Source organism: Sitophilus oryzae, unplaced genomic scaffold, assembly GCF_002938485.1.
Source record: "Sitophilus oryzae breed Bouriz unplaced genomic scaffold, Soryzae_2.0 scaffold_111_pilon_pilon, whole genome shotgun sequence".
Taxonomy (NCBI): domain Eukaryota; kingdom Metazoa; phylum Arthropoda; class Insecta; order Coleoptera; family Curculionidae; genus Sitophilus; species Sitophilus oryzae.
In genome coordinates, this window is record NW_022145749.1 from 10,282,196 (window position 1) to 10,307,050 (window position 24,855).

Sequence of the window (24,855 nt, forward strand, 5' to 3'; positions counted from 1 at the left end):
CCCCTTCTGCTAATGCTTCTCTAAAAACACTGTTAACAATTTGAGCAGTTAAGAGTATGAGCTGTCATTTTTGTAATAAATCAATAAAATTGCATATAATCAACGACGCGTTACGCATGCATGTAAATCATTTGTAAATCCACACTTACGATGTAATGTATGTTAATGATGAAAAAAGAAATACCAACCTTCCTTATTTTATTAGATTTTTACGTAATTTTTACCAGTAGGTATGTAAGAAATCTGAAGAAAATCGTATGGCCATCCTTGGGTATACCCATCCTTGAAATAATTAGACTAAAAATATCATGAGAAATTTACTCAAACATAAATTGTATTATTATGGATATTAGAATTATACGTAATTTGTCTCTGACGCAATTAAACAGAAGTAATTTTGGTAAATGGCAAAAGAAAAAATATATTTGATATCAAATGCCGCCAACTTAAGATATCTAAAAACAGGGATGGGCGCTTAAAACTAGAAGTGAACTAGAATTTCTTTTTTCCTCGCGTTGGTACATACGAGTTGACAGACCGTTGACAGTATTTAGTACTGTCAAATTTAATCGTTGTACAAAAAATACTATCAAAAAGTATGTGCCCATGTTGATAGCCCGTTTATTTTATAATTTTTCGAAGCCTTATAGCATGCCGTATTGTTGATTAATCTTTGTATAACATATTTATAGTGCAATCCAAACAGTAACCTATCTTTCTCATATTTCCCAGTCGTGTATACTATTCTATATATCGCGTACATTCCGGCATTTTATACCCCCCTCATCTATTTTGAAATTTTTTTCCTCAGCGAAAAGTTATTAGTCACCCTCGTTAGTGTGAGTGGATTTAATTCGATCTCAAAAAAGTTTCAAAAGGTAAGTTAAATATTATATATCCACTATGATTTTCTATAAGTACCTGATGGTTATGAACATGAACCATACATTTTGCTTTGACCTGTATCATTCTTCATTGTTTTACAATTTGTTGAAATCAATGTATTTTATTAGTAGTAATCTCAGTTTTTGTTCATCTCTGTATATCTTGTTTCTGTAAATATATCTGACATTTAACAGTAAATAATAATACATATTGCCTTTCAAAACAGTTTATAGTTTATAATACTATTTTTAATCCATAAAGTTATTATTGTCTTTATTTTTATGTTATTTTTACGACGTTTAACTTTAAGCGTTTACAGTTTACAGTTGTTTTATATTTTGTTGTTATTAGATTGTATTTACTTGTCAGAATCATAATCATTAAATTATTTTTTTTTCTATAATAATATCAATAATAAAAAGTAAGTAAATACTTTTTTGTTTTAAATCCCTATTGTTTATTCATACCTAATGTGTTATCTTTTTTATAAGATAATCTGATCTGAACAAAGATATTAACTTTGGCTTCACCTTTTCCCATTAAAGTAATTTTTAAGTGTTTAAAACTTCCATGAATAGTAAATTACCTTTTTGTTAGGATTGCACTGAATTCGATGATTTTTAGAGCTTGACATTGTTTACATTTGTATTTAAATATCCTGTTCCTAGATAAAAAAAATATACACTTATCCTCTTACACACATTAGTTATCCACAGAATACACAGTAGAAATGAATATGTGGCAATAAATTTTGATCATTACATATCAACCTGTCTTTTTTGTTGAATTGTATATAAAATTTACTAAAGAAGGATTTTTATTAATAATCTTATATTTCATTGCTCTTAACAGAAAAAAAAAACATTCTTTGTGCTATGGCTGACTCTGCAAGCGAATCCGATTCAAGCAGCATTGACGGTGGTCCTATAATGATGCCACCTAGTCCCATTACAAGGGAACAATTGCAAAAAAGAATTGAGAGTCTGCAGCAACAAAATAGGGTGTTAAAGGTAAATCATTCTATTGAGAAGAATGAGAAGAGTTTGAGAAGATTTATGTGGAATACTTTATTATAGGTTGAATTGGAAACATATAAATTACGAGTTAAAGGGTTACAGGAGGAAAACAGGGATTTGAAGAAAGCCTCAGTAATTATTGTAAGTAAATTAATAAAAAAAGGGATCTAAAAGGAATATTTTAATATTCTCTTTCTAAATAGCAAGCAAAGGCAGAACAGGAAGAAGAATATATAAGTAACACCTTGTTAAAGAAGATTCAAGCACTTAAAAAGGAAAAAGAAACATTAGCACATCACTATGAACGAGAGGAAGAGTGTCTTACTAATGATCTGTCCAGAAAACTGACACAGCTCAGACAAGAAAAATGCAGGTATAATTTTAAGTGTAACTTTTTTTTCTAACTTTCTATTACATGCATTTTGTTTTTTAGATTAGAGCAAACTTTGGAGCAGGAGCAGGAGTGTTTAGTAAATAGGTTAATGAGAAAAATTGAGAAGTTAGAGGCTGAGACTTTAGCTAAACAAAGCAATCTTGAACAGCTGCGCAGAGAGAAGGTAAAGTGTTCTTGGGGAATAATAATTTCTATCATTTAATGTTCTGTGGTGATACACAAATATACAGAAATCAATAAAAGTTGACGTGTATGTCATTAAAGACGTCGAAACTATTACAAATTGAATTCCTAATAAATAAAAATTAATTTAAAACTTGGAGCACACTTTCTCTTTTTTTTTATAATCTTTTATCCTGGTTAAAAACAGACAGCATGCTTAAACTAATTGGCCGAAAGGATTTATGTTGGTAGGCATGGTAAATGTGGCCAATTTTTTTTCTCAAACAAATTTGAAATTGAATTTTATTTAGTTAAAACTGCGATTTTTTCATTGCATTTAAAATGAGAAAACCACTAAATAGCTGGAATCATCAATTTGCCTCGTCTCTACACAATTATTCTGAACAGGGAAGAGAGATCATGGCGAATCACTTTTGTTGTTAAACTGCGTTAGAGAGGTACAAATTGATATTGCGTTTTAGTTTAGCGGTTTTTTTGAAACTTTGATTGAAAATACTGTCAAGGTGTATTACTGGTTGCATAACTGCATACTGCTAAAATCGCAAAGTGCATTGAGGAACCTGGCGCATTCGCCAGAAAGTAAAGAAAATTATAGAATTCTTTAGAAAAATCTAGAAACAACCGCCAGGGGGTATATAAGGCCCGCGCTTTGACAGTTGGACAAGTTTAAAAAGTTTAAAGTTAAGTTTGAAGTTTGCAGTCTGAAGAAAGTCTGAAGTTTGAAAATACCGCGAAATACCGTTAGAGTAATAGTAGTTGCATAAGTTGTGTTGTAAATAGTATAAGTTGTGTGTACAGAGTGAAACAAATAAATTCGTTAAGTATTTTATCGTGAGTTTAAATAGTGGACCCACGGAATCCGTAACAATTGGTGTCGGAAGTGCGATTCAAGAGGATTTTAAGAAGAAATTAAGTGGATTGGAAGATTTTTAGACCGAATTAGAGTATTTTTATGGTTGGTACGAGAGAACAAGCGAGGAAAATGGAGGAAGTAAGCAAATTATTGGGCGATTTTATGGAGAATATGCGAAGAGAGAAAGCAGAAGAACAAGAAAAACTGCAGAAAATGCTTATGGAAAATCAAGAAATTAGACAAGAACGGTTGGAGAAAATTGTAGAAAACCTAGAAGTGCGTCGCCAGAAAGAAAAAAAAGAAGAACAGGACCGGCTTGAGAAAATTTTCGGAGATTTGAAAGTTCAACGACAACAAGAAAAACAAGAAGAACAGGACCGGCTTGAGAAAATTTTCGAAGATTTAAAAATTCAACGACAACAAGACAAACAAGAAGAACAGGACCGGCTTGAGAAAATTTTCGAAGATTTAAAAATACAACGACAACAAGACAAACAAGAAGAACAGGACCGGCTTGAGAAAATATTAGGAAACTTGGAAATTCGTGTGGAGGAGAGACGTCACAGGGAAAGACAAGAAGATCAGGACCGTCTTAAGAAAACTTTGGAAAATCAGGAATTTCGACTACAGAAGAATTTTGAAGACCTGGAAAAACGACAGGAGAACCATTTCCAAGAAGTCGTAGAAGATCTGGAAGAACGCCTTCAGCAGAAAATGGAAAAATTAGAGATGGACCTACAGAAGACCAAGGTACAAGTAAGGACACCTGGCGTTCATGGAACTGCGAACCTCAAGGCCCCGACCTACGATGGACAAACCACCTGGACGATGTACCACCGCCAGTTTGAAGCAGCGGCTGCTGCCAATGGATGGACTGACCAAGAGAAAGCAGCAGCACTTGTCATCGCGCTGCGTGGCCCTGCCCTGAACTGTTGCAAACTATTCCTGCAGCCCAACAGCAGGAATACCAAACTTTGGTCGCTGCACTGGACAGAAGATATGGCGACCAACATCGACGCCAACTTTACCAGGCCCAGATCAAGACACGCCTGCAGAGGTCCGGAGAGAGTCTGCAGGATTTGAAGCAGACTTACGTCGGCTGGTACACCTAGCGTATCCTGAAGCACCGGAAGGATTTAGGGAGGAACTCGCTGCTCAGTGCTTTATCAGCGGACTGAGGGACAACGAATTACAGAGGGCGCTGCAAATATCCCGATTTTCTACCAGCAGCGAAGCACTGGTCAGGGCGCTGGAAATCGAAGCTGCTTTTAGCGCCATCCCTAGACCGAAGATAAGATCGGTAACGGTAGAGGAACAGCCCGAGAGTACCCACAGAAGTTTGGAGGAGATGTGTAGAAAATTCGACAAACTATGTGAGCTACTAATAAACAAGGGAGTCAACAATAACCAGACAGAGAACCAGAGAAGATCCCAGGACATAAGGTGCTATAGATGTGGCAGGAATGGCCACATCAAACGGGATTCCGCGTTCAAATGCGATCCCGTTCACCATCCAGAGAACGTAGGCACCAGGAAAACTAAAATCAGTCAATACTAAGGGGCGAGTATTGACTGGGGAGAACAGAGCCCCCAGGATTTTTTCCATTAGAAGTCTAGGAAGAACCGCTGACAGTTTGGTGATCGACGGGAAAGTCAATGGAAAGGGAATCCGAATGACAGTGGACACTGGCGCTATGGTATCGTTGGTGCGGGCTAACTCAGTGCAAGGATTGAAGCTGATGCCTCTGAGAAGAAGAGTGTGTTTACGTACAGTTACGGGGGAAATGGCCGTTGTACGGGGAGAGGCTATCGTCGAACTGAAGTTAGGAAATTTGAAGTTCCAGCATAGCGTTTTAGTGGCAGATATTGAAGATGACTTCATCTTGGGCATGGATGTGATTCGTCAACATGGATTTTCGTTCGATCACCAGAGAAATATCCTGAATATCGGAAATGAAGAGTTTATGTTATCTCCAGACGAGGGACCAGGAAGAATGGATGTAAGATCAGCGGAAACTGTGGTGATACCTGGTAATACCGAGAAGATCGTATTCGGTAAAGTGGAGAAAATCGCTGGGTGCTGTGTTGGACTGGTATGACCATTGTCGCAATGGACTATATAAGATGCTAGAAGATGGAGTTATCGAAGAATCATCGAGTCCATGGTCATCTCCTGTTGTTTTGGTGACGAAGAAAGATGGTAGTACACGATTCTGCGTGGACTATCGGAAGCTCAATGACGTCACTAAGAAGGACAGCTACCCACTGCCACGTATAGACGACACGTTAACCACTCTGGCAGGTTCGTGCTGGTTCTCCACTCTCGACTTAAAGAGTGGATACTGGCAAGTTGGTCTGGACGAGGAAGACAAAGAAAAGAGGCTTTTTCTACAGGAAACGGACTATACCAATTCAAGGTCATGCCGTTTGGATTATGCAATGCTCCAGCCACTTTCGAACGTCTCATGGAGGTGGTGTTAAGAGGATTAACTTGGAAAACGTGCTTGGTTTACCTCGACGATGTATTGGTTATGGGAAGAACTTTTGAGGAGCATTTGCGAAATCTAGAAGAAGTCTTCGGCCGCATACGGAATGCTCACCTGTACTTGAACCCGAAGAAGTGTAGCTTATTCCAGCGACAAGTGGAATTTTTGGGCCATGTAGTCTCAGCAGACGGAATTTACACTGACCAGAAGAAAATCGCTGCAATCAAGGATTGGCCTAAACTCGCGACAAACATGAACTTAGAAGTTTTCTGGGTTTATGCACCTATTACAGAAGATTTGTCAAGGGATTTGCCAATATAGCTGCACCCTTACATAGACTTACAGGTGATGAAGTCGGCTACGAATGGAACACCGATTGTGATGTAGCCTTTGGAAGACTTAAGGCGGCTTTATGTTCAAGTCCTATTCTAGCCTACCCGCAACAACAAGGGAGGTATATCCTGGATACCGACGCCAGCAATATCGGCATAGGTGCAGTGCTATCACAAGTGCAAGATGGCGAAGAACGAGTGATAGAATATTACAGTCGAGTTCTATCCAAACCAGAAAGGAATTACTGCGTTACCCGGAAGGAGCTGCTAGCAATTGTGAAGGCAGTTGATCATTTTCATAAATATCTGTACGGCCAAGAATTTTTAATTAGGACAGATCATGCGGCTCTCAAGTGGCTTATGGAGATGAAACAACCTGAAGGTCAAATAGCACGATGGCTCGAGAAGCTCCAACAGTATCACTTTACCATCCAACATCGTGCTGGAAAAATGCATGGTAACGCAGACGGTTTATCCAGAAGACCCTGTCAAACCGATTGTAAGCACTGCTGTAAAACGGAACAACGTGAAGGCACTGTCATGATAAGGAGTTTTAAACTTGGAACCGATGAACAGTGGACGACGACACAATTGAGGAAAGATCAAATGGAAGATCCAGACATCGGAGCAATACTACGGCTCAAGGAAGGTAACGGCGAGAGACCACCGTGGCAGGATATTGCGGACAGAGGGCTCGTTTTCAAAGCTCTCTGGGCTCAGTGGAATTCACTGGTTATTGAGAATGGATTGTTAAAGCGCATGTGGGAAAGTGCGGATGGCAGGACAGTAACAACTCAGTTACTGGTACCAAGGAAGAAAGTTACCCAGGTATTGGAAGAAATTCACGGTGGTAAAACTGGAGCCCATCTTGGGGTAAACAAGACCTTGAGCAAGCTGAGAGATCGTTTTTACTGGGTGGATTATTGCGAAGATGTCAAGAAATGGTGTCGACAATGTAAAACTTGTGCAGCCAGCCAAGGACCAAGCACTCGCTCTAGGGGAAAAATGAAACAATATAACGTTGGACTGCCATTCGAAAGAATCGCTGTTGACATTGCAGGCCCATTCCCTGAAACGCACAAGGGCAACAAGTACGTTTTAGTAGCGATGGATTATTTCAGTAAATGGCCAGAAGTTTTTGCCATTCCAAACCAAGAAGCATCGACTGTAGCTGAAGTATTGGTCAATAATGTCTTCAGTAGATTTGGAATTCCCTTAGAGCTTCACACTGACCAAGGAAGGAACTTCGAGTCAAGACTGTTCCAGAAGATGTGTGATCTGCTTGGTATTCACAAGACTAGGACAACAGCTTTACATCCGCAGTCTGATGGGATGGTCGAAAGATTCAATAAGACCATTGAAGAACACCTCTCGAAAATGGTGGCCGAACATCAAAGAGATTGGGATCAACACATACCGCTGTTCCTAATGGCGTATAGAAGTGCAGTTCACAACACCACCGGACTTTCACCATCGAAGATTTTATTTGGTCGAGAATTACGGTTGCCTTGTGACTTGGTGTTCGGATCACCAGACGACGGCACCACAAATGTAGAGGACTACGCGGATGAACTGAAGGAAAGGTTAATGGAAATTCATAAGGCCGTAAGAAGTAAGATTACGCTAGCCAGTGACCGGATGAAAGCTCGTTACGACCTCAGAGCCAATTCTACGGGATTTCAACAGGACGATATGGTATGGTTATATAACCCACAGCGCAAGAAAGGGAGGTCCCCAAAGTTAACTCCAGCATGGGAAGGTCCTTATACAGTCATCAAGAGGATAAATGATGTTGTGTACCGGATTCAACGCAGCCCTAGAAGTAAGATGAAAGTAGTTCATCTGGATCGATTGAAGAGATACCAGACAGGAAACCTTGATCGGGACGATCAAATTTGAGAAGGGGGCAATGCACCTTGACATTGCCCCCTTCTCAAATTTTAAAAATTACTGGTTGCATAACTGCATACTGCTAAAATCGCAAAGTGCATTGAGGAACCTGGCGCATTCGCCAGAAAGTAAAGAAAATTATAGAATTCTTTAGAAAAATCTAGAAACAACCGCCAGGGGGTATATAAGGCCCGCGCTTTGACAGTTGGACAAGTTTAAAAAGTTTAAAGTTAAGTTTGAAGTTTGCAGTTTGAAGAAAGTCTGAAGTTTGAAAATACCGCGAAATACCGTTAGAGTAATAGTAGTTGCATAAGTTGTGTTGTAAATAGTATAAGTTGTGTGTACAGAGTGAAACAAATAAATTCGTTAAGTATTTTATCGTGAGTTTAAATAGTGGACCCACGGAATCCGTAACAATACATAGATATTTCAGCGTGTTTCAGCTGCGCTCAATATCAGTTTACAGACTGTGAGTAAAATCTGACAAAATTTGAATACTAATGTTACCCAATTAGGAATTGACATTTTGCAGCTTTCATTCAGAAAACTTACTAATAATTTCATTTAATCAGAGTTTGTGTAATAATCGTAGAGTAATAATGTTGATATAAAAAAATATTTATACAGTTCATACCAAATAAACTTTTAGTCACGTGATTAAGCTTGACCGCCACAGGGTTGTCCTCATTTATATATTTTCTTTTAATCAAAATATTTTAAGAAACAAAAATAAACTAATTATAAATATATAAACAGTTATTATTTACATCAACAAATCTCACCTTCTTAACAGCACTTAAGGGACATAAAGAGCCATAAACATAGAAACAGTTATTTACATCAACAAAATTCACCTTCTTAACAGCACTTAAGGGACATAAAGAGCCATTACTACCGCTTTCCCGTTCAAAATATTCTACTAAAGTTGTGATGAGTTTTTTATGGCTATTAAGCTATATCTTGTACACTTTGCACTAAAAGAGGTTCTAAAAAGAACAGTGTTCGACAGCCAGGTCTGCTAGTAAACATTTTCAAGCTTAAAGTATCAGAACACTAATTATTTAAACCAAAAACTCTTAGAGTATGTTCCACTAAGCACTCATAACGTTCACGTTCAAGATCGCGATTTATCCCGTTCCACTTGCTTGCGAGCGTTACGATCATAAACTCAAGTGGAATGGGTTATGGGATGGTTATGGGGCGTTTTAAGCGTCAATCCTGTCATTGTATAAATGTAAATAATGTAGTCATGTAAATAGTAAATAATAGTCAAAATCACAGAAGAGAATTCAAAAAATCTGTCTGAAAAAAAAAAGAAATCAAAAAGTCTGTCTCAAAAAAAAAGAAATCAAAATGTCTTTGGCGACAGTTGGATATTTGGTGCATCGGAATTATTGTTCAGACGAAGAGTGGAATGCAATTTTACAAAATCGCAATCGTAAAAAGCGAAAACTTAAACCTTTGGTTGCTTAAACCACGTATTATTGGCTATGAGAATGTAATTAATCATTATTCAGGTGAAGAGTTTAAAAGTCATTTCAGGTAGATAAATGATTTTGTCATATATAATAATTAAGGGAGTTATGTAGGTAATTGTTATGTAAGAATTTCAAGAAACACATTCAATTATTTGCATGAGTTAATACAAGAAGATTCAGTTCGACGTGTGTTCCAGGATGTCCTACAATTCCTTCTCGTCATCAATTCTTATAGGTTACATTTTTGTAAAAATATAAGTTTAGTCTAAGTTTTAAAAATTGCGCCAAAATTCCTCAACGTCCACTTCGATCCCAATATTCAGATGGGTCGTTGTGAGCTCGGCGTGAGCGAAAATAATGACGTCATTAGTGACGTTTTCGCCGCGACCACAACGTCCGCGATCGTCATGTGGAACGACCGAAGGCATATTTAGAGCATTATGAGCGCTTAGTGGAACACACTCTTAATACACAACTAAAAGTGTCAAAACGAATGACAATGAGTGCGTTCCACTAAGCGCTCATAATGCTCAAAATATGCCTTCGGTCGTTCCACATGACGATCGCGGACGTTGTGGTCGCGGCGAAAACGTCACTAATGACGTCATTATTTTCGCTCACGCCGAGCTCACAACGACCCATCTGAATATTGGGATCGAAGTGGACGTTGAGGAATTTTGGCGCAATTTTTAAAACTTTGACAAAAGATTACCGACTTACGATAAGAATTTTCATAGAATTCTCATAGCCAATAATACGTGACCTAAGTTTTCGCTTTTTACGATCGCGATTTTGGAAAATTGCATTCCACTATTCGTCTGAACTAGATGAAGAAATTTCAGACACATTCCGATGCACAAAATATCCAACTGTCGCCAAAGACATTTTGATTTCTTTTTTTTTTGAGACAGATTTTTTGAATTCTCTTCTGTGATTTTGAGTATTATTTACTCATATATCTACTATTTACATATATTGACAGGATTGACGCTTAAAATGCTCCATAACCCATTCCACTTGAGTTTATGATTGTAATGCTCGCAAGCAAGTGGAACGGGAAAAATCGCGATTTTGAGCGTGAACGTTATGAGTGCTTAGTGGAACGTACTCAATGTCAGGAAATAAATAAATAAATATACGGCAACTTGACATTTTTTACAGCAGAGCTACCACCTGAATCCCCAACGCGAAATTTAAATTCCAGTTAGTCAGCACGACGCCGAATATGACCATGGTTGGCAACAATGAATTTAAAAATCGCGCCCTTGATTATGTAACTAAAAGTTTAATTGATATGAATTATATACCGTATGATCTAATAAAAACGGCGTCCGCGATGGCTATGAAATGAAGAGCGCTGTCATTTTATATGTAAAATTATGTGGAGAATGTTATCGATCGTCATTTCCAAGTCATCTGGACGTCGTTTATATATATGAAATATATACCGTATGATCTAATAAAAACGGCGTCAGCGATGGCTATGAAATGAAGATCGCTGTCATTTTATATGTAAAATTATGTGGAGAATGTTATCGATCGTCATTTCCAAGCCAACTGGACGCCGTTTTTTTTATCATACAGTATGTATTGCACCTAAAATTGAAGTGAACAATCGGTGACAAAATACGAATTTTATTTGATACTTGTCAAAAGTCAAAGTTAAAAAGTAGCTGTGTTAACATTGAGACATGTATTTGTCAAATATCTGGATGACGTGCACACCAACTTTCTTTGATTTTCCTATATGTTACAATATTTCAATCAAAATATTTTAGAAGTTACTTTACATATTTTAAAGAGTTTGCTTCTGTCTTAAATCGTAAAGGTGGAGCTTGAGAATACTCTGGAACAAGAACAAGAAGCCTTAGTAAACAAGCTGTGGAAGCGCATGGACAAACTTGAAGCAGAAAAAAGAATGTTACAAATTAAGCTTGATCAACCGGTTTCTGATCCAGCTAGTCCTAGAGATATTAGGTTTTTTTTCAATTTTAATGGTCTTTCTTTTACTTATACGGGTCATTTTTAGCAATGGAGATACTGCAACTAACCTTAGCGCACATATTCAAACTTTAAGACAAGAAGTGGCGAGACTAAGGCAGACTTTGGCTATTAGTCAACAAGAGCATACTCAGAAGATGCAGAAATATGCTCAAGAAGAAAGGAATATCAAAGAGGAGAACATGAGGTAAATAAGGCTTTTATATATTTTTTTAAACTTTTTAATTTTTCTGTGTCATATTTTAGATTACAGAGGAAACTTCAGCTCGAAGTTGAGCGCAGAGAGGCTTTATGTAGACACCTTTCAGAAAGCGAGAGTTCTTTAGAGATGGAGGAAGAGAGGCATTTCAATGAACAAGTATTAGCGCTTAGGCAGCATACTGTGTCTCCAATTCCTTATAATCCGTCTCCAAGTCAGAGCCGGCCATTAAGCCCAGGTAAATAAATAGTACATTTTAAAATTATTTCGAACTCCACAGTGTATACCTAAAAAGTTATACAGGTTGTTAATTTGTTTATTACTCGCGGCAAGAGCTTTATGGTTGAAATATGGCAACCTCGACCCGCTCGTCGATAGACGACGCGACGGGATGAGTCGGCAGAAGACCCTATAAGTGCATGCGTTCTCAATGGCAGTGTTGCCATTCTGGTCCCCTATAAGTAACTGTCCAGTTAACAACCTGTATATAGTACAGTTGTCTTTTTTAAAACCAAACACTTTTTTTTGAAAAAATGTAAAAAAAACTTGGTAATACAAGAAAATTAATATTAACTTAAAAAAAAGGTACTTGGTTGAATTCTGGTTGTCTTGACTTGAGGGTATGATTTACGTAATTTTACTGACTTAACTTGCAGATCGTCATGATGTAAGTCAAAAATATAGACTTAAGCTTCATTTAGAACCTCAAAATCAGTGGAATAAATTAGTAATTTCAATTAGCCGTAGAAGTTTGTTCACCTAATTTTAATGTAGGTAAGCATTCAGAACGTCATAATTAGTGGTAGTACTTTTCAATTATTCGAAAAAGTAAACCTAACCTAACAAACTTTTGACTTTTCTACTAATTATACTTCAAAATTTGCGAGGAATGCCATTTTGGCCTTTGATTATCACCCGTCAAGAAAAATGTTTTATAAGCTAAATATTATGCTTTCTCTATGAATACAACAGACTACCGCAAGCTGTTGCTAGAATATTTTATTAATTTTAATTGTGTTTTTTAGACATTGTGAATGATCGTAAACTAAAAAGTATAAAGTGTAATTGAAACCACTAATTTATTCCACTAATTGGGACGTTCTAAACGAAGCTTTAAGTCATAAAAACGAGTTAAATAACATTATATTGATTTAAGTCTTTACAAAAATAACTTGACTTGAAATAAAATGACTTAAGTCAATGACTTAAGAGTTAAATCATTTTGATTTTTAGAAATTACTTAAGTCTTTTTAAAACTGACTTGTTGCAGCTCTGATGCAAATATACAGTGGTTGCTAGAAAAGATACGCTACGTACCGGAAACGATACGCGTATGATAAGGTGCACGGACCATAATAAAATATTGTTTTTCAGGACTGGCTTCTCACATACAAACCACCTCGTCCCGTCTTTCTGATGCTCTGCTGGGCGCTGTGTCCGGCGTTCCGCCCCCACGATGCCCCGCCTGCGGTCAGATGCCCTCCGGCAGCCCCCCAGCTCCGCCACATCGTAGGCCCTCGGAGCGGTTCGTGAAGCCGGCCGTGCCGGCGCTGAGCGTGAATTCTCTGCCCGGTGGCGTCGCGGTTCCTCCACCTCCCGTCGCTACTGTGGTGGCGCAGCCGGCCAGTCCTATGGACACTAGCGTGAGCAAAGATTAATATGGTATGATTTTGAAATTTTGACAAGTGACGCTTTTCATGATCCTTTGACGTTTTGAAACACGTTTCGGTTGTAAAAAATGTCTATACCTATGTGGCGGATTCATCTCTCCAAAAAATCCTCTGTGGGTATTTCGCCACTGCAAGAAAATCTACAAAATAAAATAGTTATTTTTTGTAAAACTTTTGGGTTAATACCAAACGGAAACTACTTGTCAGAAGTTAGGTTTACAGTTATACATTTTGTCTAACGAACAAAAAAATGCTTAACGTTTCGGAAAGTTTATCTCTTTCCGTCGTCGGAAGCAAAAAAATACAAAGAATAAAGAAAAAAAACTATTTAAAATATTTAAATTCAACTATTCGAAAACACTTTATTTTTTTTTAAAACAGATACGTATACAAAAACCGTTGACGTTCTGTTAAAATGACATTATATCAAGTTAAACTTCAAGATTAACAATTACTACCTGATAACAATTACTTAATAAGATAAAACAAAAAAAGCCCCAAACTTTCTGTATGATTATTTTTAATTTTCACTTCAACACGTATGTATGTTATGTGTATTTATGTTATGTTCTTAAAATCAAAGAAGCGATTGCCATACATTACTAACATCTACAGATGCATGAGCAATACATTTATTTTTATTAGATTGTATTAAAAAAAGCCTCTTTTATTTTTCTTTTAGAGGCTATCGCTTCTTTCATTATAGTTTTGGCGTTATTAAAATTTATTCTGTGCCGTGTCCCATGAATGCTGACAAATCTTAGATTTGTGAAAATCTCCCGTTCTTGAATAATCTTTGTTCTTAAATTCGAACATTTAAGGGTCCAGATGTTTCACCAATCAATGTTTGCATTCCATTTTAATCCTCAACTAGCGTGGTGAATTTTTCTACCGCTTATTGCGTTCTGGGGTCTTTTTTCCAATTTTTTTTCAGTTAAAAATAAATGATGAAGAAGTAGAAAAAAAAACTCAAAGTCTCTGAATTTTTCTACTTTTTTAATTTGAACCAGGTCTCTTGAGAAAAATGGGCGCCTTCTTTAAATGAGGAAGAGATTTTATAAAATGTTTGTTATTTTAACACTGTTTACAATATATTCAAACTTGTGAACAAACAATTTCATTCATTTTCAATAAATTAATAAAAACGGACACAAAATTAAAGTAAAACGCATTTTTTAGAAATTTTTGACAACAGAAATATAACTTGGCTAAGAAACCCATAGAAATTAAAAACATATATGTATATTTTATGATTTTCCTGTATTACTAAAGTCCAAACAACTGAAATGTGTAGCTAAAGTAATAAACATAAATTATTTTCAACAAAACTGCAAACTTTGAAGGTACATAACTTTTTCAAATACAACTTATGCTAACATCGCATCTGCAGTTGCCGCACATGGATCGTACACATTTGATACATGAGATTTTTATTTTTTGACATTTCTCCGTTGACATATACCACATCTCTTTCGTTTCTGGTATTGATTATTTAATTTTATTGCCTTTACAACAAGATTCAGAATCGTAGTTATGGTTACTCTTCGGAGAAAAGTCCCTTTAAGTTCATCAAACCACTCAATTAATGTTTTCTCAAAATTAGCGTTCCCGTCACGCAGACTTTTTGGACTACCCACCATCCTAATAATGAACATTCTTGGCGTGGTGGTACCACACGGATCCCAATGAAACTTTACCCCCTGCTGGTAGGAACCTTTTATCAAGCATACTCATACTCTGCTGCCGAGATAGTTATGTTCGGGCATAGACTTTTTAGTTTACTTGTGGGTACACTCGACCGCAGCCGACCAAACCTTCCTCTTCCAGCCTATGTTGTCACGCCTTTAATATTATCAATATTTTTTTACTTATTATACACATATATTGAGATATTAATACTGCATTTTAATAAAGTACGTTTTAATATTCCATAGATGTATTAAATAGTCCTTATACTACTTCATTATAAGTCGAATACTATGTAAAAAGGATAAATCCTTTACAATATGGCAACACCGATTAGAGGCGAGGTCGCCTATTCATTCTTCTATATCTTGTAGTACGCGTCGCATGTGTGTAGTAAAGCATTGTTGCCGCTACTACTCTCTGGCTGTATTATTGCATTTTCTTAGTTTGTAGTCCTTAAATGTTTATTTTATTTACTTTTTCTATTCAAGAAATATGGTTCGCCAGTGCCAAATTTGCAAGAAATTTGACTTAAATAATCCATTGGTCTTGAAACGACTTTCGACCGGTAGGCAACTCTCAATTTACCAATTGGGAGTCAGTGGCGTTGTTGTAGAAAGGCGCTTATTCAGATATTTTAGTAAAATGGAAAATCTGAATTTTTTCTATTACATAATCATTTATATAAAAGTTTTTGTGACAAAATGATAATTATAACCCTGTTATTATACAAGATAAATTATATTAGGCATCGGTTAAAAAAATAATCATGTTTATATTAAAAATATATTCCAGTTTATCCAAGAATTTTAAAATGATAGTAATATCATTTTAAAATTCTAATGTAAATTATGAAACAATATTTTTTAATATACCGGGTGCGTCTCAAAAGTGGCTCACCCTTATAGCCGGAGTCTCATGCATCCGAAATCCGATGACACGACGATCCGACGGTGCTCCTATTGGTCGGAATATTTTGACAACAATTTTTATCCGATAATTTTAACTAATCATCCAACGTCGTATAAAGTTAAATTTTGTTTAACTTTTGTATGATATCGTGTGTTTTTTAACCTCACTTTTTTTGAAAACATTTGTTTTTAAAAACAAGTTTAGTGGGAAGTGGGCAATTTCGGGATATTTGGCGAGGAAGTTATTTTTATAAGTGTTTCTCCAATAAAACATGACATGAATCTCTATTCAGCGCAGCAGAAAAATGTTAAAACTGTCAAATTTCGGAACGAACTTTCGGATGTATGTGACAGGCTTTTTTTATTTCACACGATAACTTCAAATTTCGGATGTCGTACCATCGGATTTCGGATGCATGAGACTCCGGCTTATGACTTTCTATTCTTTTTTGAGATAAAAAAACAGATTTGTATGTTAGTATATGACATAAATTAGGATAGATTGACGGTATTCAATTGTTTTTGGTCTTTTCCTGTTTCACCGGAAATGACTAGAACTTTTGATTTTTAAATGGCACCCTCGGTATATTGCTACTTTATTCGATAGAAAATTACACTCTGAATATAATGACATATCATATGTCAACTTTTGACACTGTCGCTTAAAAACAAATCGTATTATTATAAATTTCAATCCAGAGTGCCACGGCGGTGTTAAAAACACTAAGTTTTAATCAAGGAGCATTGGAAAAATAGTTTTGATTGTCTAATGTTTTTCGTGTCTTGTCTAGGCCGGTTAAAAGATGCACAAATCGTATTTTTAATCATAATATGAATATGTCAATTTTTTCAAATGGAACAAGGGTGACATTAGCATATTTCGAAAAAGCATTTTTTATGAATATATTGATACTTCGTATTTCGAGTCAAATTGTCGTTATGAACCGCGTGTTACAATTTCAATTAAACCATATGCGAAAATGTCAAAAGTTGACATATGATATGTCATTCTATTCAGAGTGTCATTTTCTATCGAATAAAGTAGAGATATACCTAGGGTGCCATTTAAAAATCAGAAGTTATAGTCATTTCCGGTGAAACAGGAAGTGACTAAAAATAATTGAATTTTATTATTGAATTTTAATTGAATATTATAATTGAATTGTTTTTTTATTTGAAAAAATAAACAAATTATGGGGGTGAGCCACTTTTGGGACGCAGCCGGTATAATAAAGACAGTACCGGGTTAAATAAATGTAGTTTTCATTTTATCCACTTCCTAAAAGCTTGCTTTAATGAAACAGATCTCTGTTTTCTCTAATTTACAGCTGCAAAATTATAACAATCATGAAGTTTTTTCTCTTTCCATGTTGCTGATTCTATTATATCTATAGAATAGATCCTGTTTTGATTAATATTAGGGTTGTAAATGTTTGACTAAAATTAGTAATTAATTTATTAATTTCAAAAATTAAATACGTAATTTCGATTATTAAAATTTTTTCTATAACGTGTATTTTAGTTATTTTTATCGCTTTTGGACGTTTTTTTTCTAAACTTTTATTTAAAAAACCTCTCCTAAATCTTAATAAAATATAAAAAAGTTAAATACGATATATTTTTAATTGAATTATAGCTTCATTAAAATAAAAAAATTACCCGGCTATGGTACGGATAGTTCAGGTGTACTGAGGAACGAAAGACAGTGTTGCATTCCTCGTCAGAGTCGTCAGGGAACGACCGTTACGACGGAGACAACCTATTTATCGTTCGTGTCGCACTCGTTAGAGCCTAAAACAATAACAAGACATTGTCTGACCGCATTTTCCAGCTATTTATGAATGAGATGCTCAGTCTATATTTTATTTTAAGTCTATGTGTCCGGGTATGTCATTTGACGTTTGATTAACAAAAACGTTGCTGACTATTCATTAATTTTTTTATTAAGTACAAACGAGAACGTTTTTAATAAAAAATACATTCTTAAAGCGATTCTTTATTTTTGAATCTAAGTATCATAAGCTCTTTTCAAAAATAGAATTTTTGGGGATAAACATACATCGGGATCCCGGTTTGGAAATCCTACTACTATGTAAAGTACATCTACTGGGTCTGTGTCTATGAAAAGAATGCAAACAAAAAACATTTAAATAAACAGCAATATATTTTATAAATCGCTACCTATATAGAAGCGGCAGAGAGTCCACGTGGACTTGACGAGTATGTCGAAACACTCCTCCCACTCATTCCATTGGCTACTTGCAAGTTTGTCGAATTTTTATTGATGGAACGCGTCGTCTAATTTTTTACGAGAAACATCGATTAAACGGTAACAGAGAACTTCGTTTTCCCCCTTACGGATGTCCCGTAGCCACAGAATGGATATATATATATGTACTGTATGGTAATCGCAAAACAATTTCCGATGCACGTGATCAACTTTGAGTGACAAGCGATGGCGACAGCGCTGCCAGATTGTGATGGATTTATGAGATGAATCTTAATTTAAAATTAACAAACCAAACCAAACCAAACACATTTATAATATCATTTTTTAAAATAATGTTACAATCATTTGCTCTATAAAGTAAAATAAAGAGCTGCTCGGTATCTTAAATTACTACAAATTTAAACATTTTTGCCAAAATTTCATTTAGTCAGGTGTAGTAGACTTTAGTGTCAATGTCGATATGATTGATGACGTGCATCGGAAAATGTTTTGCGATTACAATATGTATCTGTTTATGGTTCTTTTTTTTAAACATTTTTTTTATTTTCAGGATATGGCTTTGACACAATCTCCTACATTATTAGTTATATGTTGAATATTAACAATGCGTTTTGTAACATCTAATTAACATAACAACTGAAAATCATAAAAACGAGTTTTCAGCTACAAAAGCCGAACGTTTTGATACATCGTATATTTTTATCGATTTGATGCTTGTTGCTGTATCGGAAAATAATATATCCTGTATTGTACTTATATGTAGACTTGCTTGAACATTTTTTTTAAAAACAATTCGACTTTTACGAGCGCATGAACATTGACATTATGTTTTTTTAGTGGGAAATTCCTATACAGATTTATTTGGTCATCGTAGAAGCGTGGCCTGGATTTTAACGTGTAAGACAGTGATGGAGACAGCGTAATGAAAAATCAAATGTATTAAAAAGAGAAAACATTTGGGTTGATACATTTTCTTTTATGCGGTATTGCCGGATTTAGCGTCACGAAAAATGTTGTATCTATACAAAACACTAATTGGCAAAACGTTGAGGTAAAAGAAATAGAACAATACACACAGAAAAAGGTCAGAAGTTGTTTAGAGAGTACCGATTTCTATTAGTTAAATATTTTTTAAGTTTTGCCTTAAATATTTTTTCTAAATTTACCCTAAAAAATTTGCCATGTTGTTAAGTAAATGTTTAAGAGAAATGAACATTAAATACGTAGCTTAAATATAGTATCTTCGTTTATTATGTTATTTCACGTACGAACTGGCAACACTGTATGTCGTTTTTTATTTTGTCTCTCTGTCTGTCGACTGGTCGTATATATTTTGTCTTTGTCGTATGCATTAAAATACAGACCACGAAAATACAGTGACCAGAGTTAGTTACTGTACACGATTTTAGATTTTTTTTTAGAAAGTTTTCATTTAATATTATCTTTATTTCTACTGTGAGTGCTTACGAACGTTTAAATATTGTGATGTAATAATTGAATTAAAAAAAACTAACGAGCGACTTCAAAGAAGTCGCTTTTTCATTGCCAAGTTTACACTCTTTTTGTGATATTTAAAATTATAAAACAATGAAAATAGTGGGCGTATGAAACTTGTAAACGATTATATATAGTGTATTTTCTATTAAACTTTTAATGTCCATTAATTGTACAGAATGTCTCATTTTCGATATGCTTGCTAAATAGGCAAAAATGGCGAAAAGGGGACACCCTGTACAGACTGCTCTAGTTTTTAATTCCAAAATTTTTAAACAATACACAGTACATATATTTTTCTTCTGTTTTAATGACAACATTCAGGTCATTTATTTGAAATCTACCATATGACCGAAAAAAAGGGCGTCAAAGTGACCTTTAGAATGACAAGCTGATAATTTCTATCGAGCTTGCGTCTATAAATCTTTATTAAAAATTGACAAAAAACAATTGTCTAAAAATATTTTTGGCATGTGTTGAACATTTTTATAATTTTCCACATAAATATTAGTTTTTGATGTCAATTTTTAAAAAACGATAGATACTAGAGGTAGGCCCTGCAAATTATCAGCAATTATTGCGAAAAGTCATTGTGACCCTGTTCTTTTTCAATCGCATGGTATAAAATCCAAAATTTTGGTATAAAAACTCGATCTGTCTGTATATTCTCGGTATTTTTCTTCTTCTGTGTCTTTAAAGAGAGAACACAAAATGTTTTAAAAGAAATGCCTAGATTAATTCACAGTATTTTAAGAAAATAAAGTAACTTTGAAAATCAGAACCGTTTTAAGTTTGCTCATCGAATATGAAAACACAAAAAGAAGCTTGATTATGTAGACTATGTAATTCAATTTTATATGCGTCTGGTTATGTAGCTATATTATATAAATGTTGAACTGGTGTTTGTTAAAGTTTTCTGGATGTTTTCTCAGTATTATTTAGAACTTTTCCAAATTTTGTTTTTTTACTTTTTTACTCTAATCCTTAGCAACAAAAAATATTCATGTAGGACTTAAATTAGGTAAAAAATATTATATTACAAAATAATAATAATAATATTTGTTCTTTTTTATCAAAAATACTGAATTTAAGTTGCTAAGATACTGAGTGAAGTAGGCAGTAAAATTGCATTTTTTGCGCTACCTTGACGCTAAAATTCACTTTAAAAATTGGAAGGAAACTTAAAACGCTTGTATTTTTTTAATAGAATTATATTTTCTATATGTTCATAGAGAATGTACATTTTCTGTGTACAATTTCTGGTATCCAGTATCTTCTCCAAAAAAATCATAGTTCAACAGAATTTTGATTTTCAGAGTTGCCTATAAAAACTCGCTGTTAGTAATAAGCAATAATGGGCTTTAGCTTATGGTGTATATTATCTTTCACAAAAGTTTAAAATATTATTACAGGGTGGTCAAAAAATATAGTCCGTCGAAAAAAGTTCACATACTACTTAATAAAGGCGAATCTAGTTAACTAAACCATTTGAATATTTTTCGAACACCTTGTACAAATTAAAATCTAAGACTATATTTGTAAAGTTCTTATCTAGCCATACACAAATGTTCCAATAATAGGATTTACGTTGAGAACTGACGACTTTCTTCAGTTTTTATTTTTGAGTTTCTTATAAATATTATGAAAAATTAACCAAGTGATATTAGAATAAAAAAGTAGGTTTCTTCGTTAGGTTGCCCTGTTGCAGCTAAAATTAGAATGATGTAGAATATAAAAACCTTGACTCAAATCAGATTATTTTTTAGTTTAGGTTAGGTAGGTTTTCATTTTTTTTTCTTATTTACTTTATTTGTTAAAATATTTTTTTCTTAGAAAAAAGTAACAATATTTATTACTAAAGTCTGTCCAACCAGCCAGGGAAGATATCGGCAGACGACATCCAAAAAATGGCGGAAAATACAATTTACATGTGCATTAAAATGATAGACACAACTGTCATCGTTATGCATCTTCTCGTTGGACAGACTATATATAACCTATGATAGAATGAAAACAAGGTCAAAACAGGCATGAAAGTAACATTTGAGTTCTCCATTTTTTTGTGTTATCTCTGGAGTTCTTGAGACTGATAGCTAATTGTGAGGTAATTCCTTGTTAGGTTCCTAGAGGTGGCTATCGGCCTGATCCACTGCGACCTTCTCAGATCTATTGTAGTCCAATTCCTTGTTAACTGTTTATATTTATTATATTGCAAATACTTCAAGTAATACACTGGCAAGCTATTTGTAAGTAATACACTAATACACTGGCTAATACACTTGCAAGCTATAACTGGCAAGAACCTCAATAGTAGGCATAGTAAAACTCGAATTCAAATGTTACATAATCGACTGTGTGGTCCATTTAGTCCTACTGTATTATACAGGATGAGTCTGAAATAAGTGCGCATATTTTCAGGGCTGGTACTTCCCGAATCATATAATATAACATTTTATTTTTACCATTTTAAAACGTTTACCGTTCAAAACAGTGAAACCAAAGCAATCAAAACACGCTGTAAGCTTTGTTAGAACTATATTATGAGAACCTCAACCTTATTTCAGAAGAAAATCATATAAAATAATTTTAATATAAAACCTCTGACGAGGGGTAGGGGACTCAAGAAACTCACAATCTTTTAGGATGTTTATTTCAAAATAAACAATAAAAATTAATTTTATTACTTAAAACAAATTGAAGGGTCCAGGGGAAAACCATATGATAAGCGTCATTTTACCAATTTTACAGGAGAGCACTGGACCACAGAATATACACCATACAGAAGCGACAAAGAGCTTTGAATAGCATTGGTCAAATGGGAACTAATTGCGTGACGTCACGTTTGACATCCGTGCGCCTTGAACAGCATTTCACACTGAAAGAAAATTGTTAGATTTTAATAGAAAATGATGAAAAGCAGGTTTATTTAATTTTTAAAAACTAGAGGGATTTAAATCAGTATTTTTATTTAGAGTTAAAAATAAATAAATAATTATGAAATATATTTTTTAGTCTTTTATGCATAATATCTAGAAATAATTATACCTGCGGTCGTGAATTTTTTTTGGTGTATAATTCTTTGACGTCACGTTTGACAGTTAACCAGCATTGCCCCCTCCTAAAAATTTTGAAGAAAATCTCTTTGTCGCTTCTATATGGTGTATATTTTGTGACTGGACGGCTCGCGGCTCATTAGGTTCTTTCCGTATATTCTATATTTTTACTAGGCATATGTCATAGGATTTAACAACTTAATTGGCCCTGCAGAGTTTACACATTTTGTACGGACCAGTTAGACCTACTATAATATTGATAAAATCCTAAAATTAAGAAATTGGCGCTTATTAAGTTTTTTCCCTGGACCCTTCAATTTGTTCAATTGCCTTCGCATGGCCGTCGATCAACTGTCAATCGAAAAAGTCAATGGCAGCTGGCTTGGATGTAAATACATATATTTTCTTAATTTTTATGCTTACAAAGAAGTTTTATTAAATTTTTGTGCTTAAATTAGGTCAATCCACATCTATATAATAAAGTATTAATATCTGACGTTTTTACTGAATCTATAGAAAATTTTACATATTTACTGTCCGTAATCTACTACCTATGTTGCCATATTATCAAGATATCATTTTTACTTGAAAATTAAAAGATTCTCCAGAAATCTTTCAAAAATACATTTTTAATTTCTTTTCGCGAAAATCCGTAATAGACGTATTCCTGGAATCGAAATATACCACCCCTAAAAATATGTGTGCACTTATTTAAGACATCCTGCATAATAAAGAGTGTTTTGCCATCTTAAGATGAGTTTATATGCATCCCCCACTCCAATCATGTTGACTAAATTGTATAAAAACAACACGGCGGTAAAAACAATGACGGATGCCTGTAAACCCACACTTAAAATTTTAAAGCTATATTTTTAAAATTCGATATAGATTCATTCTCAAAATGAGTAAAGCTGAACTGCAACTCGGATCAAATTGTAGAAACTAAATATCTTTATAAATTGTTTGAAAATATTATTTTTTGGAAAACGAATAATCAGGGTCACTTCTAGAGACTTTTTTTAACCACCCTGTCCTACTCTAGTTATTTAATTTCTGTTAAGTTTGTTGCTAAGGTATAATAAAGGTAATTTTTCAAAATTATGTTAATTTTTTATTTTCCCCATTAAATGTGTTATTCCTTATTTTAATAGGTGAATTTTCTTATTTGTTCAAAAAACGCGCATTAAATTTGTTTACAATTTCTACAAAGGCATGTTGTTTGTTGTAAATGAATATACACAGCGTGGGCGGATGTGACCTAAATATATTTATATATTTTCTCGATCAGGCGACACCTTGTTAATTTATTTACATGTCCATAGCGGTTAGCATGGTCGAAAAAAAATATCGGCGTCAATATAGCCGTTAACATTTATATGTAATTTATTAAAAATTAATTAAGGCCATTAATTACGTGAAGGGATCAGGGGGGGATAAGGAGCCAAGCCGAATTCGGTAGGGGAGTTCGGCATTATATTAAATTGTGAAAAAATCAGATTAAGAATTAGAATTCATTTAGAAAAATGTTTTTTCTTTTTCACAATCAATTATTTCGTGCAGAATCAGTATATGTATGATCAGATACAGTTTTGTCGGCTTCAAAATGAGGATCAGTCAGTGTTTGAGATGCATTCATTTGTCTTGCTTTAATGAGAAATTTCTACGATTCTGCTACCATTTACCATGTATTACTACATATTCAATCCAGAACAATCAAAATCACCAGAAGATTGATATTTTTCCCACTACTGTTAATAAATTAATGAGGCAAACTTACAAGCTTTTTTTTGATAATAAGGATATCGGGATCCTATTTAGCTTCTTGCGAATGAATATTTGTCTCACATAATTTTAGGGCAGATCAGCCATTAACAAATAAAGGGTGTGGTTAGTAGACAAAGTGCAATTTTGAGCAACAAGCAGTCTAAAACTCAATTTTCCTGGCTCTTGACCCAAAACAGTTTGTTTAGAGAAAACTTATAAAAACAAGAATTATAGAAAGGAAGGGTTATTTACAAAAAGTTGATAGCTTTTCAGTTATAAGTAAAATACCACGAACAATTTTTTTTAAATATTTTAGTTGCTGGCGTGCGC

The 24,855-nt window shown here is 34.5% G+C and overlaps 1 protein-coding gene across 3 annotated transcripts; it reads left to right on the top strand.

Annotated features, from left to right (window-relative positions):
• The first annotated feature begins 543 nt into the window (after positions 1-543).
• Positions 544-23,862, top strand: LOC115885906 (coiled-coil domain-containing protein 6). Of its 3 annotated transcripts, XR_004050810.1 has the most exons (11): positions 544-878; positions 1,738-1,895; positions 1,962-2,042; positions 2,105-2,274; positions 2,335-2,458; positions 11,346-11,494; positions 11,547-11,705; positions 11,765-11,955; positions 13,092-13,379; positions 14,991-15,093; positions 18,765-23,862. XR_004050810.1 is itself a non-coding variant. In XM_030904936.1 (10 exons), the coding sequence occupies exons 2-9, from the start codon at positions 1,761-1,763 to the stop codon at positions 13,373-13,375; spliced, it is 1,293 nt and encodes a 430-aa protein (XP_030760796.1). In that variant the 5' UTR covers positions 544-878; positions 1,738-1,760; the 3' UTR covers positions 13,376-13,379; positions 18,765-23,862. The 3 variants fall into 3 exon arrangements, 2 of the variants coding, with proteins under 2 accessions (XP_030760796.1, XP_030760800.1); XM_030904936.1 differs by lacking the exon at positions 14,991-15,093; XM_030904940.1 differs by lacking the exon at positions 18,765-23,862 and having other exon boundaries at positions 14,991-15,275.
• The last annotated feature ends 993 nt before the right edge of the window (positions 23,863-24,855 follow it).